General features: G+C 44.5%; 1 protein-coding gene across 1 annotated transcript in view; it reads left to right on the top strand.

The window, feature by feature from the left end:
* Positions 1–962: 962 nt before the first annotated feature.
* The window catches only part of LOC115108609 (solute carrier family 22 member 23-like), a 44,780-nt gene continuing 27,256 nt past the window's right edge, over positions 963–18,486 (top strand). Inside the window, exons 1-3 of the mRNA XM_065009175.1 lie at positions 963–1,590; positions 3,786–3,889; positions 4,415–4,569. Of these exons, the coding sequence (XP_064865247.1) occupies positions 1,126–1,590; positions 3,786–3,889; positions 4,415–4,569 (724 nt within the window). The 5' untranslated portion in view covers positions 963–1,125. The remainder of the gene's footprint in view (positions 1,591–3,785; positions 3,890–4,414; positions 4,570–18,486) is intronic.

Genomic DNA, 18,486 nt, shown 5'->3' with positions numbered 1-18,486 from the left:
GCTGCAACCCATCTGTGTGACAGACTATTGTCATCTCCAGAAATGCAAACGTTATTATCTATTTATGAGTCAGACATTCTGACATACATAATAAACGCAGCTGTATGGAGTATGTGGGGGGGTAGCCTGTGCGAGTGAGGCTTTAATTGACACAAATCCTTATTGCCTCCAACACATCTCCAGTTAATCTCTAAATCTCACCTAATTGACGATAAACATGAACTGTGTAGTATTTCTCACAAACCCGTGTTATTATTTTGAGGGAAAGGGGGCAGGTGGTAAACAAAGGATCTCTTTGTCGCGGTTTCGGTAGGCTACGGCACCGATGTCCAATTGCGCGTCAGTGGTGCAATCGCCCCGTGAACACGGACCAATCACAGCGCGCCGAACAACGGTGAAGGGCGGGGCTTGATTCTCCGAGACTGAGTGCACCGCACAGTTTAGCCTACACCACCGATTACCAGCGAAACGAAGCGGGATTGGAGTGTGTGGTCGACTTGTTCAAAGCCAAGTGTATCCGAACGGAGAGACCTGGACGAATATTAATTGAAATCAAACGGTGATCTCATATTGGATGAGAGCCGTATGATATGTAGGATAGACCTAACGGCTGGTTCTGTCTGCAAACTGCAGCAATGACCACCACAACCACCACTATACCTGCGAGGGGTCAAGGACTTGGCAGGTGTGTTACCTGTGGAGCGCGTGGAGGGGCTAGCAAATGTGCCGATCAGTCACCCACACCTCTTTGCCTGTGTGTCTAGTTTAACCCCACATGGATGGATGCTATCCCGTTGGAACACAAATACCTTCAGCATGGTTAGCATGCCTGCCTCTCCGAGCCCACACCTTGCCGGTGCCCTCGCCGCAGCTTCGCCCTGAGCCCTAGGCTCCACCTGAAACCGTCATTCGGTCAGCCTATTCTAACCGGAGCACCATGGTGAGACGAGCAACCACTCGGTAATCTTCCAGAGGAGCCCGATTCAACTCTCATTCTTCCCCAGTCTTTGTTGTATACATTTTGTCTGCCTGCGCTCTGGGTTTCCTTTGTAACACAGGGTTTACGCAGAGCCGAGTGGACAGGGCAGCAGAGTTCCAGGGGTTTGGCAGTTCTTTGTTGTCGAGATGGCAGCGGGACCAGAGCGGCCGGTGGCAGAGGCGCAGCAGCAGGAGCCAATTGAGAACGGCTTCGTGTCGCTGGAGCAGACACAGGCCCCCAGGCTGCTGCCGCACGTCGACGGCTCAGTTCTACCGTCTCTCGGGGGGTTTGGGAAACACCAAAAGCAGCTCGTGATCCTGACGTGGATACCGGCTTTATTTATCGGATTTAGCCAGTTTTCGGATTATTTCCTTTTGGCCCAACCGAACGGCACGTGCGTACAGCCTCTGGTCAACGGGAGTAATTGGACCATGGGATCTTTAACGTTACCGGTGACCGTAACGAATGGTGGCATTGGTACACCCCTGCCTTACCTCCCCCTAGACAATGGCACAAGAGACGGTGTCGGTGACAGTGGTGGAATGCAATGCGCGTGTAAGGAGTGGAAGCTCGAACTGCAGACTGGACTCAGTCAGAACGTGGTAACCAAGGTAACAAGTGTGCACCAGATGCCATACCTCCCCTCTGACTGTTTCGGCATCTGAAAAAGCTGAACAATCATCAGCATCACTAACAGCACATCCTATGCAGCTATGGGGCACAAGCTGGTCTCAGTGGAGTTTAGTCTACCCAGCACCATGGACAGTACATACACTCTGCCAATGTTCCATTCTGTACATTCTGTGCCATAGGCCTACTGTAAGACAGAGCACAGTTTGCCCTCAGAGCATACAGTATCTGGTGCCCACTCATTTTCAAACCACTTTCATATCTCAGCTGACCCCAGTTGGCATGATCAAAACACACTACACTTTGGAGTATAACAATCCATGCCAGCTAATTGAATGAATCCTACTGTGGTGTTGCCTATTAGGCCACTCTGTGATACTGATGAGAGCAGAGGATGTGATTATTGTACAATCCATCCTAGAAGAAGAGTAGGTGTAGCAGGTAGTCTCTTTTGACCCCCGACGCATTGACCTGCATCTGAGCAGGTTTGACAAAATAACAATTCAATCTAAAACAGGTACATTCTTATATGAGATTAAGTTTAACTGTGTGTGTTAGTATGTGGGATCCTTTCTTAGTGTTTTATTGTGTGTGTGCCTGTGTTCAGTGCCAGACATCTGCTTTTTCAGATAATGCTGGGTTTAAACAGCCCATTGATAAACCTATTACAGTAGACTTATCAATCATACCCGATACTCATCTCTCTCTTCTCTCTTGCCCTTTTTACTCTCCTTCAATCTCTCTCTTCCCTCTTTCTCTCTCTCCCTATCTCTTCCTTACTCTCTCCAACCAAGTTGTGCTTCAGGATCTTTTAGTTTTATCCCTAACAGCTTATATGATTACTCTTTCTCTCATGTAGTTTGCTGTGTGATACTGTATCATGTTGTTGATAAACATGTACAGCATTTATGTCCCTCTCATTCTCTTTCTCTCCTGTTATTTGGTGTATTATTACTCATAACCTCAGCAATGCCTTAGGCATGCTGCAAGGAGGGATGAGGACTGCAGATGTGGCCATGGCAATAAATTGCAATGTCCGTACTGTGAGACGCCTAAGACAGTGCTACAGGGAGACAGGACAGACAGCTGATCGTCCTCGCAGTGGCAGCCCATGTGTAACACCTAAACAGGATCGGTACATCCGAACATCACAGGTACAGGATGGCAACAACAACTGCCCGAGTTACACCAGGAACGCACAATCCCTCCATCAGTGCTCAGACTTTCCGCAATAGGCTGAGATAGGCTGGACTGAGGGCATGTAGGCCTGTTGTAAGGCAGGTCCTCACCAGACATCACCAGCAATAACGTCGCCTATGGGCACAAACCCACCTTCGCTGGACCAGACAGGACTGGCAAAAATGCTCTTCACTGAAGAGTCACGGTTTTGTTGCATGAGGGGTGATGGTCGGATTTGCGTTTATCGTCGAAGGAATGAGCATTACACCGAGGCCTGTACTCTGGGCGGGATCGATTTGGAGGTGGAGGGTCCGTCATGGTCTGGGGCGGTGTGTCACAGCATCATCGGACTGAGCTTGTTGTCATTTCAGGCATTCTCAATGCTGTGCGTTACAGGGAAGACATCCTCCTCCCTCATGTGGTACCCCTCCTGCAGGCTCATCCTGACATGACCCTCCAGCATGACAATGCCACCAGCCATACTGCTCGTTCTGTGCGTGATTTCCTGCAAGACAGAAATGTCAGTGTTCTGCCATGGCCAGCGAAGATCTCAATCCCATTGAGCACGTCTGGGACCTGTTGGATCAGAGGGTGAGGGCTAAGGCCAGGGCCATTCCCCCCAGAAATGTCCTGGAACTTGTAGGTGCTTTAGTGGAAGAGTGGGGTAATATCTCACAGCAAGAACAGGCAAATCTGGTGCAGTCCATGAGGAGGAGATGCACTGCAGTACTTAATGCAGCTGGTGGCCACACCAGAGACTGATTTTTGATTTTGACCCCCCCCCCCTTTTGTTCAGGAACACATTATTCCATTTCTGTTATTTCACATGTCTGTGCAACTTGTTCAGTTTATGTCTCCGTTGTTGAATCTTGTTATGTTCATACAAATATTTACACATGTTAAGTTTGCTGAAAATAAATGCAGTTGACAGTGAGAGGATGTTTCTTTTCATGCTGAGTTTATTTGATACATATATTTCCCAATTCTCTCTCTGCAGTGGAACCTGGTGTGTGATTCGGCCTGGAAGGTTCACATCGCCAAGTTCTCTCTCTTAGTGGGATCTATCTTCGGCTACCTGGTGATGGGCATCCTGGCCGACTGGTACGTGATCCAGCATTCTCCTTCTCCATTTTGTGTCTTTGTGTGTGACAGTGGAAATTCCGCTCCAACCGGGGCGGTAACTTACAACTCCCACCAACGTAACAAAACATACTCCAGAAACAGTGTCAATACCACTGACCCATAAAAAGCCAAGGCATATCTGGATCTGGGGTGACAGTACTTCTAGGTCTCAACAAGGTAGTAGTGATGCACTTAGCCGTCTGCTACATGTGTTCTCATGTCTGTGTCTGCATCCCCACTCCCCCAGGCATCCGAGAATAGACAGTGTCTTATGAAAAACACCCACAGATCTCCCTGTTGAGTTGTCTGTGGGATGAGCTGTAGCTATAGCAACAGAGACTACTCTGACCCAATGATCTGCTGACCTCTAACCCAGGATCAGGTTGTAGACCATTGGACTAATTTCTCTTTCCATTTCTAATTTTCTTTCTCTCCCATTCGCTCTCTCTCTCTTTCTCTCCCATTCTCTAATTCTCTCTCTCCATCTCTCGCTCTCTCTCTCAGGTTCGGTCGACACCCTGTCCTGATAGTCTCGGTGCTGTTCATGTTGGTGTTTGGTTTGAGTGTAGCGTTCTCCTTCAACGTGACCATGTTCAGCACATTACGTTTCTTTGAGGGCTTCTGTCTGGCTGGCCTCACTCTCTCCCTCTACATACTGAGTAAGTATACCTCCACTTCCTGGTATCTACTTCTGTTGTCTGTCAAAGACTGCCCAGGAAGCACAATGCATGGTCTTTCTAGAACGTAGGGCTCTACTCCACAAACTTCCTTTTCCTCTTCCCCCACATCACTCCACCTCGAAGGTAGTACCTCACTTCTCTCTCACTCAGCTTTTTCACACTATTCCTTCACCTCTCTCCACTCAACAAACCTTCTCTGGTGTGTTGCTAAGGGCTTTATTAGCATGGGGAAAATATGTTAACATTGCCAAAGCAAGTGAAGTAGGTAATAAACAAAAGTGAAATAAACAATAAGCAATACAAATTAACAGTAAACATTACACTCACAGAAGTTCCAAAATAATTAAGACATTTCAAATGTCATATTATGTCTATATGTACAGTGTTGAACATATATTTACAGTGTTGATGTACAAATAGTTAAAGTACAAAAGGGGGGAAAAAATCTACATAAATATGGGTTGCATTTACAATGGTGTTTGTTCTTCATTGGTTGCCCTTTTCTTGTTGCTGTGATTGCACACTGGTTTTTCACCCAGTAGATATGGGACTTTATCAAAATGGGGTTTGTTTTCGGATCTGTGTAATCTGAGGGAAATATGTATCTCTAATATGGTCATACATTTGGCAGGAGGTTAGGAAGCGCAGCTCAGTTTCCACCTCATTTTGTGGGCAATGTGCACATAGCCTGTCTTCTCTTGAGAGCCAGGTCTGCCTACGGTGGCCTTTCTCAATGGCAAGGCTATGCTCACTGAGTCTGTACATAGTCAAAGCATTCCTTAAGTTTGGGTCAGTTGCAGTGGTCAGGTATTCTTCCACTGTGTACTTTCTGTTTAGGGCCAAATAGCATTCTAGTTTGTTCAGTTTTTTTGTTAATTCTTTATAAGTTATTCTGTTTTCGTTTTGGTTGGGTCTAATTGTGTTTCTGTCCTGGGGCTCTGTGGGGTCTGTTTGTGAACAGAGCCCCAGGACCAGCTTGCTTAGGGGACTCTTCTCCAGGTTCATCTCTCTGTAGGTGATGGCTTTGTTATGGAAGGTCTGGGAATCGCTTCCTTTTAGGTGGTTGTAGAATTTAAACAACTCTTTTTTGGATTTTCATAATTAGCTGGTATCAGCCTAGTTCTGCTCTGCATGCATTATTTGGTGTTTTACATTGTACACTGAGGATATTTTTGCAGAATCATTTATGCAGTCTCTCCATTTGGCGTTTGTCCCATTTTGTGAATTATTGATTGGTGAGCGGACCCCAGACCTCACAACCATAAAGGGCAATGGGTTCTATAACTGATTCAAGTATTTTTAGCCAGTTCCTAATTGGTATGTCGAATTTTATGTTATTTTTGATGGCATAGAAGCCCTTCTTGCCTTGTCTCTCAGCTCGTTCACAGCTTTATGGAAGTTACCTGTGGAGCTGATGTTTAGACCGAGGTATGCATCGTTTTTTGTGTGCTCCAGGGCAACGGTGTCTAGATGGAATTTGTATTTGTGGTCCTGGCGACTGGACCTTTTTTGGAACACCATTATTCTGGTCTTATTGAGATTTACTGTCAGGGCCCAGGTCTGACAGAAGATCTAGGTGCTGCTGTAGGTCCTCCTTGGTTGGTGACAGAAGCACCAGATCATCAACAAACAGTAGGCATTTGACTTCAGATTCTAGTAGGGTGAGGCTGGGCGTTGCAGACTGTTCTAGTGCCCTTGCTAATTCGTTGATATATAATGTTGAAGAGGGTGGGGCTTAAGCTGCATCCCTGTCTCACCCAACGGGCCTGTGGAAAGAAATGTTTGTGTTTTTTGCCAATTTTAACCGCACACTTGTTGTTTGTGTACATGGATTACATGATGTTGTATGTTTTTCCCCCAACACCACTTTCCATCAATTTGTATAGCAGACCCTCATGCCAAATTGAGTCAAAAGCTTTTTTGAAATCAATAAAGCATGAGAAGACTTTGTTTTGGTTTGATTGTTTGTCAATTAGGGTGTGCAGGGTGAATACGTGGTCTGTCGTATGGTCATTTGTTTTAAAGCCAATTTGACATTTGCTCAGTACATTGTTTTCACTGAGGAAATGAATTAGTCTGCTGTTAATGATAATGCAGAGGATTTTCCCGAGGTTGCTGATGACGCATATCCTATGGTAGTTAAAGGGGTCAAATTTGTCTCCACTATTGTGGATTGGGGTGATCAGTCCTTGGTTCCAAATATTGGGGAAGATGCCAGAGCTAAGGATGATGTTAAAGAGTTTTAATATAGCCAATTGGAATTTGTGGTCTGTCTATTTTATAATTTCATTGAGGATACCATTAACACCACAGGCCTTTTTGGGTTGGAGGGTTTGTATTTTGTCCTGTTGTTCATTCAATTTACATCGGAGAATCCTATAGGTTGTGGTTGTAATGCTGCGGGTGTCGTGGGTGTGGAGTCAGACGCAGGAGACAGAGAGTGCAATGCTGTGCGTCTTTAATTGCACCAACGCACCACAGGGTACTCACAATAGTAACGACCCCAAACACAGGGAATGAAAATGTACAACGGAAAAGTCACGACCAGGCACTAACACGTACCTCTACAACAGAGCCGAAGGTTACACTGAAATAATCCCGCACAACAACCAGGCGGGCCGGCTGTCTAATAAAGACAAACTAATCATACCTAAACAGGTGCTACCAATAAACATACAAGGAGGGGGAGGAAAGACAATCAGTGGCAGCTAATAGGCCGGTGATGACGACCGCCGAGCGCCACTCGTGACAGTGGTAGTCTTTAATAGTTGATTCTAAGATTTGTATTTGATCATGTATATTTTTTTGCTGTTTTTTCTTTGTTATAGGGACAAAAATATTGGAAAAGTGGTTTCCCCTTACATCTCCGTTTTGGATAGATAACTAGGGGCGCACAATATATCGGTAAGATTATAGGAATTGGCCGATATTAGCTAAAAAATACCAACATCAGCCCGATGTCCAGTTTAAAGCCGATGTTCAAAACCGATGTCAAAGCTGACGTGCATACCTATATAACGTAGATAGATGACGTGCATACCTATATAACGTAGGTAGATGACGTGCATACCTATATAACGTAGGTAGATGACGTGCATACCTATATAACGTAGATAGATGACGTGCATACCTATATAACGTAGATAGATGACGTACCATACCTAGATAACATAGATAGATGACGTGCCATACCTATATAACATAGATAGATGACGTGCATACCTATATAACATAGATGGATGACGTGCATACCTATATAACGTAGATAGATGACGTGCATACCTATATAACGTAGATAGATGACGTGCATACCTATATAACGTAGATAGATAGATGACCTATATAACATAGATAGATGACGTGCATACCTATATAACATAGATAGATGACGTGCATACCTATATAACATAGATAGATGACGTGCATACCTATATAACGTAGATAGATGACGTGCATACCTATATAACGTAGATAGATGACGTGCATACCTATATAACATAGATAGATGACGTGCCATACCTATATAACATAGATAGATGACGTGCATACCTATATAACATAGATAGATGACGTGCATACCTATATAACGTAGATTGATGACGTGCATACCTATATAACGTAGATAGATGACGTGCATACCTATATAACATAGATAGATGACGTGCCATACCTATATAACGTAGATAGATGACGTGCATACCTATATAACGTAGATAGATGACGTGCATACCTATATAACGTAGATAGATGACGTGCATACCTATATAACGTAGATAGATGACGTGCATACCTATATAACGTAGGTAGATGACGTAATGACTCCACGAAAAATACAGCACTACACAGAAAAAAAGCAGAAATTACTAAGCGCACACTTCCAACAACTAAACAAGTTCAAGTCGAGCAGTCATTTGAAAGAGTAAGTACATTTTTGCGAGACAACTCAAAGGCGAAATCCATTAACGCCAAGATAATGGAATTCATTGCCCTTGACAATCAACCGTAGATTGATAGATGATGTTGGCTTTCGCCGACTGGTCGAGCACCTCGAGCCCCGGTACACACTACCAAGTAGGCGCTATTTTTCAGATGTTGCCTTACCGGAGTTCCCCAGTATTGTTGAAACGCACATTCCTGAGCTACTTGCTATGGGCGTCACTGCTATTATCTTCACGACTGACATTTGGACCAGGGATATCAGCCCCATGAGCATACTGAGTCTGAGTGGGTTGACGAGGATTTCGTACTGAGGAAAGCCATTTTGCATGCTTAAGAATGTGCTGGTTCTCATACTGCTGCTGCCATTTCAATGGCATTTGACAACATGTTTGAAACTTGGTAACAGGAACACACTTCTAGCTCCATTCGAACAACTGACTGGAGAAATAAGCTCATCAACTGTGTCTGCAGCAGACGTGATACCCTCTGTCATGGCATTGAAACTCCTGCTCAACAAAACTGCCCACACAGACCGTGGGGTTAAAACCTGCAAAAGTACTCTACAAGAGGCTGTGTACAAGCAATTCAGTGGCATTCTCTCTGAGCCTCTTTACTGTGTCGCACCATGCTCGCTACAAAGACTGCTACTTCGATGCAGACAAGAAACAGGGTTTACGTGAAATGTTACAGACACAGCTGGACAAGGTGGAAACAGACACAATGACAGTGCGCACCAGGAAAAGAGGCCATGGACAGACAGAGCTGAAACTTCACTGCTTGACATGTATGGTGAAATCCTGGTTGAGACTGAACAAATGAACAACGAAACAGCACAGCAAGTGAAAGAAATAGGTTTTGACTATGTTTTACTGGTAATGGGGACATACGTAAATACCCCAAAAATTGCTTTTGGGTCAGTGTGTGTGTGTGAGTGTGTGTTTCAACTATTTAACTGTACTAGAATGCTTAAAAGGCCGCAAAAAAAATATTATTTGTTTTCAGTATCGGTATCGGGTTTTTTTGCCAAGGAAAATATTGGATATCGGTGTCGGCCAAAAATGTCACATCCCTATAGATAACTCTTCTTGTTGTTGTTTGGTTAGTGTTTTCCAATCTTTCCAGGATTGGTTAGAGTTTATGGATTCTTCAATTACATTGAGCTGATTTCTGACGTGCTGTTCCTTCTTTTTCCGTTGTCTATTTATTTATTGTTTTAGTGATTCACCATTGTGAAGGCGAAGGCTCATGGTTTTCTGGGTCTCTAATTTTTAGGTTGAGTAGGTTTCTCAATTTCTTTCTTAAGTTTTTGCATTCTTCATCAAACCATTTGTCATTGTTGTTAATTTTCTTCGGTTTTCTGTTTGAAATGTTTAGATTTGATAGGGAAGCTGAGAGGTCAAATATACTGTTTAGGTTTTCTACTGCCAAGTTAACACCTTCACTATTAGGAAGTTGTGTAAAAGGAATTGAATTTGTTGTTGCCTAATTGTTTTTTTGGTAGATTTCCACAATACTTTCCTTCCATCTATAGCATTTCTTAATATTATTCAGTTCCTTTGGTTTGATGCCCCACGATTGAATATTGCTCTGTTCAAGTAGACAGTGATTTTGCTATGATTTGATAGGGGTGTCAGTGGGTTGACTGTGAACGCTCTGAGAGACTCTGGGTTGAAGTCAGTGATAAAGTAGTCTACAGTACTACTGCCAAGAGATGAGCTATACAGTGGGGAGAACAATTTTTTTTATCATAGGTACACTTCAACTGTGAGAGACGGAATCTAAAACAAAAATCCAGAAAATCATATTGTAATGATTTTTAAGTAATTCATTTGCATTTTATTGCATGACATAAGTATTTGATACATCAGAAAAGCAGAACTTAATATTTGGTACAGAAACCTTTGTTTGCAATTACAGAGATCATATGTTTCCTGTAGTTCTTGACCAGGTTTGCACACACTGCAGCGGGGATTTTGGCCCATGCAGACCTTCTCCAGATCCTTCAGGTTTCGTGGCTGTCGCTGGGCAATACGGACTTTCAGCTCCCTCCAAAGATTTTCTATTGGGTTCAGGTCTGGCTACGCCACTCCAGGACCTTGAGATGCTTCTTACGGAGCCACTCCTTAGTTGCCCTGGCTATGTGTTTCGGGTCGTTGTCTTGCTGGAAGACCCAGCCACGACCCATCTTCAATGCTCTTACTGAGGGAAGGAGGTTGTTGGCCAAGATCTCGCGATACATGGCTCCATCTATCCTCCCCTCAATACGGTGCAGTCGTCCTGTCCCCTTTGCAGAAAAGCATCCCCAAAGAATGATGTTTCCACCTCCATGCTTCACAGTTGGGATGGTGTTCTTGGGGCTGTACTCATCCTTCTTCTTCCTCCAAACACGGCGAGTGGAGTTTAGACCAGAAAGCTCTATTTTTGTCTCATCAGACCACATGACCTTCTCCCATTCCTCCTCTGGATCATCCAGATGGTCATTGGCAAACTTCAGACGGGCCTGGACATGCGCTGGCTTGAGCAGGGGGACCTTGCGTGCACTGCAGGATTTTAATCCATGACGGCGTAGTGTGTTACTAATGGCTTTCTTTGAGACTGTGGTCCCAGCTCTCTTCAGGTCATTGACCAGGTCCTGCAGGTGTAGTTCTAGGCTGATCCCTCACCTTCCTCATGATCATTGATGCCCCACGTGGTGAGATCTTGCATGGAGCCCCAGACGGAGGGTGATTGACCGTCATCTTGAACTTCTTCCATTTTATAATAATTGCGCCAACAGTTGCCTTCTCACCAAGCTGCTTGCCTATTGTCCTGTAGCCCATCCCATCCTTGTGCAGGTCTACAATTTTATCCCTGATGTCCTTACACAGCTCTCTGGTCTTGGCCATTGTGGAGAGGTTGGAGTCTGTTTGATTGAGTGTGTGGACAGGTGTCTTTTATACAGGTAACGAGTTCAAACAGATGCAGTTAATACAGGTAATGAGTGGAGAACAGGAGGGGTTCTTAAAGAAAAACTAACAGGTCTGTGAGAGCCGGAATTCTTACTGGTTGGTAGGTGATCAAATACTTATGTCACGCAATAAAATGCTAATTAATTACTTAAAAATCATACAATGTGATTTTCTGGGTTTTTGTTTTAGATTCTATCTCTTACAGTTGAAGTGTACCTATGATAACAATTACAGACCTCTACATGCTTTATAAGTAGGAAAACCTGCAAAATCGGCAGTATCAGTATCAAATACTTGTTCTCCCCACTGTAGGTGTACCTACCATAGGAGTCCCCTCGAAGCCTACCATTGACTATGTACATACCCAGCGTGCGACAGAGCTGCAGGAGTTGTGACCCGTTTTTGTTGGTTATGTTGTCGTAGTTGTACCTTGGGGGGCATATGGGGAGGAATGCTGTCACCTCCAGGCAGGTGTTTGTCCCCCTGTGTGCTGAGGGTGTCAGGTTCTTGTCCAGTTCTGGCATTTAGGTCGCCACAGACTAGTACATGTCTATGGGCCTGGAAATGGTTGATTTCCTCCTCCAGGATGGAGAAGCTGTCTTCATTAAAGCATGGGTGTTCTAGTGGGGGGGATATAGGTAGCACACAGGAGGACATTTTCCCCTGTTTAGATAATGCTCTCAGTCTCTGTGTCTGTCTACCTGAAGTGATAAACAACAACATTAGACTATGGGTGTTGATTATATTCACAGCATTGTTAAACCTCAATGGTCTCTGTCTAGTTCGATTAGATACACTGCATGAATAAGATGATTAGCATGATTCACTTTACAGTCTTTGGTGGGGGACCTGACAATGTCTTGTTTTGCTTTGTCCTTTATCTAAAGCTATTACATTTACATTTACATTTAAGTCATTTAGCAGACGCTCTTATCCAGAGCGACTTACAAATTGGTGCGTTCACCTTAAGACATCCAGTGGAACAGCCACTTTACAATAGTGCATCTAAATCTTTTAAGGGGGGGGGGTGAGAAGGATTACTTTATCCTATCCTAGGTATTCCTGAAAGAGGTGGGGTTTCAGGTGTCTCCGGAAGGTGGTGATTGACTCCGCTGTCCTGGCGTCGTGAGGGAGTTTGTTCCACCATTGGGGGGCCAGAGCAGCGAACAGTTTTGACTGGGCTGCGCGGGAACTGTACTTCCTCAGTGGTAGGGAGGCGAGCAGGCCAGAGGTGGATGAACGCAGTGCCCTTGTTTGGGTGTAGGGCCTGATCAGAGCCTGGAGGTACTGAGGTGCCGTTCCCCTCAAAGCTATGGCTGACTGCCATACTGATGCCCAACCCCCTAACCACTGTTCCCCTCCCCCTTGATGGGGACATCAGTATATTCTAGCTTGTCCTTTATCTACAGCTATGTTTGGCATACTATCCTCCTGCCCTTTTACCATAAAACCTCCAACCCCTCTCCCTTGTCACCTAGGCTTTTTGGACTTTTCTCACTAGAGAGATTAGTCAGTCAGTTTGAGGGTGGGGCGGGGGGGGGGGGGTGCTGCTGTGTTAGGTCTGCAGCGGTATTGTTCAACACAGCAGGGGGTAGCTGATAAATGTCTTCTAAGCTTCACTAAAACAAACAAACAAAATGGACGCCTCTTAGAGCTGTGGTGAGTCATACGGGGGTTTAATCCCTGAGCTGTTGATACTGTAGAACCTTAACTGTTCCTGTTGTTACTGTTGTTATAGAGACTCTCACTATCCTTTATAATGCCTGTCCACATAAATGCAGGGGATTTTACGCTTCTATGCAGGTGATCCTGGGGAAATGGTTTGATGCTAACGTGATGAATATAGAATTCCTCCATTTTTTGTGGTGTACTACGGATGTGTTTTTTGAGAAATAGGTTATGGGTTTTTGTGCTGGTGAATGTGTGGTCTCACATTAGCCAGATGAATGCTGTATGGTGCTGTATGGTGTTGTTTGGGTGTTTGTCGCAGAGTTAATCAAACAAAGACTGTCTACAAACTCGGAGTCATGTTTTGTGTGTGTGTTTGTGTGAGGTCATTGTTACCAGGCCATACTAGAAGGGAGGCTGACAAAGCTGTTGTTTCCCCATCATGCCTTTTTTCACCGATCAGGTTCTGTGTCTAAAATCATAATTTCTTAATGTTCACATTTAGTAATCATGTATAAGACCAGCTGACATTGTGGTGTGTCACAAACAAAGACCGCACACACACATACACAGGCTCCTCGGCTCACGCATGCGCGTACGCACACACACAGCTACCTATGCTGACAAAAGACAACCCTTATACTACTGTTTGTCGGCCTAAATAGAAAAGTCATTTAAATGGGATCCATTTCACTTGACACATGTCTAAGTGTTGCTGTACACCTGAGACCTAACAGTCCTTCGGGCCCTGGCAGACACATGGCCCCTTGGGAATAAGACTGATTATACAGTAGACATTCACCCACACACAACTAGCAGCTTGTGACCTTGATCTGAAATAATGCTTTGAATAGGCACTGTTCTCTCACTGTAATTATACAGGGTGTGTGTGTGGGTTGGTTCGTCTATTCTTGTGGGGACCTAAAATCCCCAAAAGTCACCACAAGGATAGTAAAACAAGGAAAATTCTCCCTCGTGGGGACATTTCCCACGTCCCAATGAGGACAGAGACTATTTTAAGCTTAGGGGTTTGGTTTAGGGTTAGGGTTACAGTTATGATTATGGTAAGAGTTAGTGGTTAGGAGCTAGGTTTTGGGTTAAATTTAGGGTTATGGTAAGGGTCAGGGGTTAGGGAAAATATGATTTTAAATGGAAATGAATGTTTGGTCCCCACAAGGATAGAATAAGATAGTGTGTGTGTGTGTGTGGAGAGAGAGAGAGAAAGAGAGAATGTGTGTTAAGTCCTATGTTGTCTGTGCTTTATTGTGTAAATAGGTATTCAGAAGAGAGTGGACAGAGAATATAGCTACTGTAGCTATGCAGTGGGTTGCCATGGTACTTTACAATTTACTTTATGTTGTGACAATATATATATTTTTTTCATTGCTTGCATGAGCTGCATGTGTTATCATTTACAGTATAGTGACAACCTCCAATATTTAAATACTCCATTGATGACCCATTTATGTAAATTTACTGAGCTTTATTGTTACTTGAACCTCATTGTCTTCTGTCACATGATATACAGTGGGGCAAAAAAGTATTTAGTCAGCCACCAATTGTGCAAGTTCTCCCACTTAAAAAGACGAGAGAGGCCTGTAAGTTTCATCATAGGTACACTTCAACTATGACAGACAAAATGAGAAAAAAAATCCAGAAAATCACATTGTAGGATTTTTTATGAATTTATTTGCAAATTATGGTGGAAAATAGGTTTAAGAACTTGCACAATTGGTGGCTGACTAAATACTTTTTTGCCCCACTGTATACTGTCAGAGCTGGTAGGATAAAGCTGTATTGTGGTTCTTGTTGTTGTTATTATTGTTTGTCTCAGAGAGTAAGGAGTCGTACTATAGCATTTTGCCACACCCCAGTAGACATGCTCAAAAAGATTCATGTTAATAGAAAATAATAGCATATCGTTATTCCAAGGCTGCTATGGTAGTCATGGTATGACCAACAATGGCACCGGAGTGTCCCCAACCGATTGTGTTTTATTTTTTTTATTTGCGTTGTTTGTCACTTATTTTTTAACTTATTTTGTACATAATGTTGCCGCTACTGTCTCTTATGACCAAACATAACTTCTGGACATCAGGACTGCTGTTACTCACCACGGACTGGCAGAATCCTTTTTTTCCTCTAACGAGACTGACGACCCCAACGTGAATGATATACTGCTTTCTCGGGAACAGGCCCAGATCCCCGTGACTTGCGTGAAGAGGAGGCTGAGAAAAAGGGGCCAGAGGGCAGGCTGCCATCTGAGAATTTGTAGCGATCGAATAAACCACCACTTCTTCCATTCTGCTAGCAAACGTGCAATCTTTGGAGAATAAAATCAATGACCTACGCGGAAGAATAAACTACCAACGGGACATTCAAAACTGTAATATTTTACGTATCACGGAGTCGTGGCTGAACGACGACAATATCAACATACAGCTGGCTGGTTATACGCTGTACCGGCAGGATAGAACAGCGGCGTCTGGTAAGACAAGGGGCGGCGGACTATGTATTTTGTAAATAATAGCTGGTGCATGATATCTAAGGACGTCTCAAGCTATTGCTCGCCTGAGGTAGAGTATCTCATGATAAGTATCTCATGATAAGCTGTAGTACCTACCTAGAGAGTTTACATCTGTATTCTTCGTAGCTGTTTACATACCACCACAGACGGAGGCTGGCACTAAGACAGCATTGAACGAGCTGTATGCTCAACCAGAGGCGGCGCTCCGAGTAGCCGGGGACTATAATCTGTTTTACAACATTTCTATCAGCATTTTAGATGTGCAACCAGAGGGAAAACATCTCTGGACCACCTTTACTGCATACACAGAGACACATACACAGCTCTCCCTCGCCATCCATTTGGCAAATCTGACCATAATTCTATCCTCCTGATTCCTGCTTACAAGCAAAAATTAAAGCAGAATACACCAGTGACTAGATCAATAAAAAAGTGGTCAGATGAAGCATATGCTAAGCTACAGGACTGTTTTGCTAGCACAGACTGGAATATGTTCTGGGATTCCTCAGATGGCATTGAGGTGTACACCACATTAGTCATTGGCTTCATCAATAAGTGCATCGATGATGTCGTCCCCTCAGTGACCGTATGTACATTCCCCAACCAGAAGCCATGGATTACAGGCAACATCCGCACTGAGCTAAAGGCTAGAGCTGCCGCTTTCAAGGAGTGGGACTCTATGCCCTCAGGCGAACCATCAAACAGGCAAAGTGTCAATACAGGACTAAGTTCGAATCATGCTACACCGGCTCTTACACTCGTCGCATGTGGCAGGGCTTGCAAACCATTACAGACTATGAAGGGAATCCGCATGCTGCCCAGTGACACGAGCCTACCAGATCAGCTAAACTACTTCTATGCTCGCTTCGAGGCAAATAACACTGAAACATGCATGAGTGCATCAGCTGTTCCGGAAGACTGTGTGATCACGCTCTCTGCAGCCGATGTGAGTAAGTAACGTTCACAAGGCTGCAGGGCCAGACGGATTACCAGGACATGTTGACCAACTCGTAAGTGTCTTCACTGACATTTTCAACCTCTCCCTGTCCAAGTCTGTAATACCAACATGTTTTAAGCAGACCACCATCATGCCTGTGCCCAAGAACACTAAGGTAACCTGCCTAAATTACTACTGACCCGTAGCACTCACATCTGTAGCCATGAAGTGCTTTGAAAGGCTGGTCATTGCTCACATCAACACCATTATCCCAGAAACCCTAGACCCACTCCAATTTGAATACCGCCCCAATAGATCCACAGATGATGCAATCTCATTCACACTCCACACGGCCCTTTCCCACCTGGACAAAAGGAACACCTATGTGAGAATGCTATTCATTGACTACAGCTCAGCGTTCAACACCATAGTGCCCTCAAAGCTCATCACTAAGCTAAGGACCCTGGGACTAAACACCTCCCTCTGCACCTGGATCCTGGACTTCCTGACAGGCCGCCCCTAGGTGATAAGTGTAGGTAACAACACATCCGGCAAGCTGATCCTCAACACAGGGTCCCCTCGGGGGTGCTTGCTCAGTCCCCTCCTGTACTCCCTGTTCACTCATGACTGCATGGCCAGGTACGACTCCAACACCATCATTAAGTCTTCTGATGACACAACAAAGGTAGGCGTAATCACCGACAACGATGAGACAGCCTATAGGGAGGAGGTCAGATGATTGTGGACTACAGGAAAAAGAGGACTGAGCACGCCCCCATTCACATCGATGGGGCTGCTGTGGAGCAAGTTAAGAGCTTCAAGTTCCTTGATGTCCTCATCACCAATAAACTAACGTGGTCCAAGCACATCAATAACGGTCGTGAAGAGGGCACGACAAAATCTATTGCCCCTCAGGAGACTGAAAATATTTGGCATGGGTCCTGAGATCCTCAAAAGGTTCTACAGCTGCACCATCAAGAGCATCCTGACTGGTTGCATCACTGCCTGGTATGGCAACTGCTCGGGCCTCTCATCGCAAAGCACTACAGCTACAGAGGATAGTGCAAACGGCCTAGTACATCACTGGGGCCAAACTGCATTGTTGGTTAGGGGCTTGTAGGTAAGCATTTCACTGTAAGGTCTATGACCTGTTGTATTCTGCGCATGTGACTATTACAATTTGATTTGATTTAATAGGCTCTAGTGGGAACCAATTTGGTAAGATTTTGGGGTGGGAAAGGGCATACTTAGTCAGCTGCACAACTAAATGCATTCAACCAAAATGTGTCTTCCGCATTTAACCCAACCCCTCTTAATCAGAGCTGCGGGCAGCTGCCTTAATCGAAATGTTCAAAGATATAGTTATACTGAACAAAACATAAACGTAACATGCAATAATTTCAAAGATTTTACTGAGTTACAGTTCATTTAAGGTAATCAGTCAATTTAAATCAATATATTAGGCCCTAATCTATGGATTTCATATGACTGGGAATACAGATATGCATCTGTTGGTCACAGATACCTGGTGTGACCACCATTTTCCTCATGCAGCAGGACACATCTCCTGCGCAGTTGATCAGGCTGTTGATTTTGGCCTGTGGAATGTTGTCCCACCCCTCTTCAATGGCTTTGCGAAGTTTGGCCTGTGGAATGTTGTCCCACCCCTCTTCAATGGCTTTGCGAAGTTGCTGGATATTGGCAGGAACTGGAACATGCTGTCGCACACGTTGATCCAGAGCATCCCATCCCATACCTTATGTCTGCCCATACTTTAACCCCACTGCCACCATGGGGCACTTTGTTCCCACTGTTGACATCAGCAAACTTGTCACCCACACGATGCCATACACATGGTCTGTGGTTGTAAGTTCGGT

Source organism: Oncorhynchus nerka, linkage group LG24 (genome assembly GCF_034236695.1).
Source record: "Oncorhynchus nerka isolate Pitt River linkage group LG24, Oner_Uvic_2.0, whole genome shotgun sequence".
Classification (NCBI taxonomy): domain Eukaryota; kingdom Metazoa; phylum Chordata; class Actinopteri; order Salmoniformes; family Salmonidae; genus Oncorhynchus; species Oncorhynchus nerka.
The sequence above is the reverse complement of the archived record's forward strand: the minus strand, read 5'-3'. Positions and strand labels throughout refer to the sequence as shown.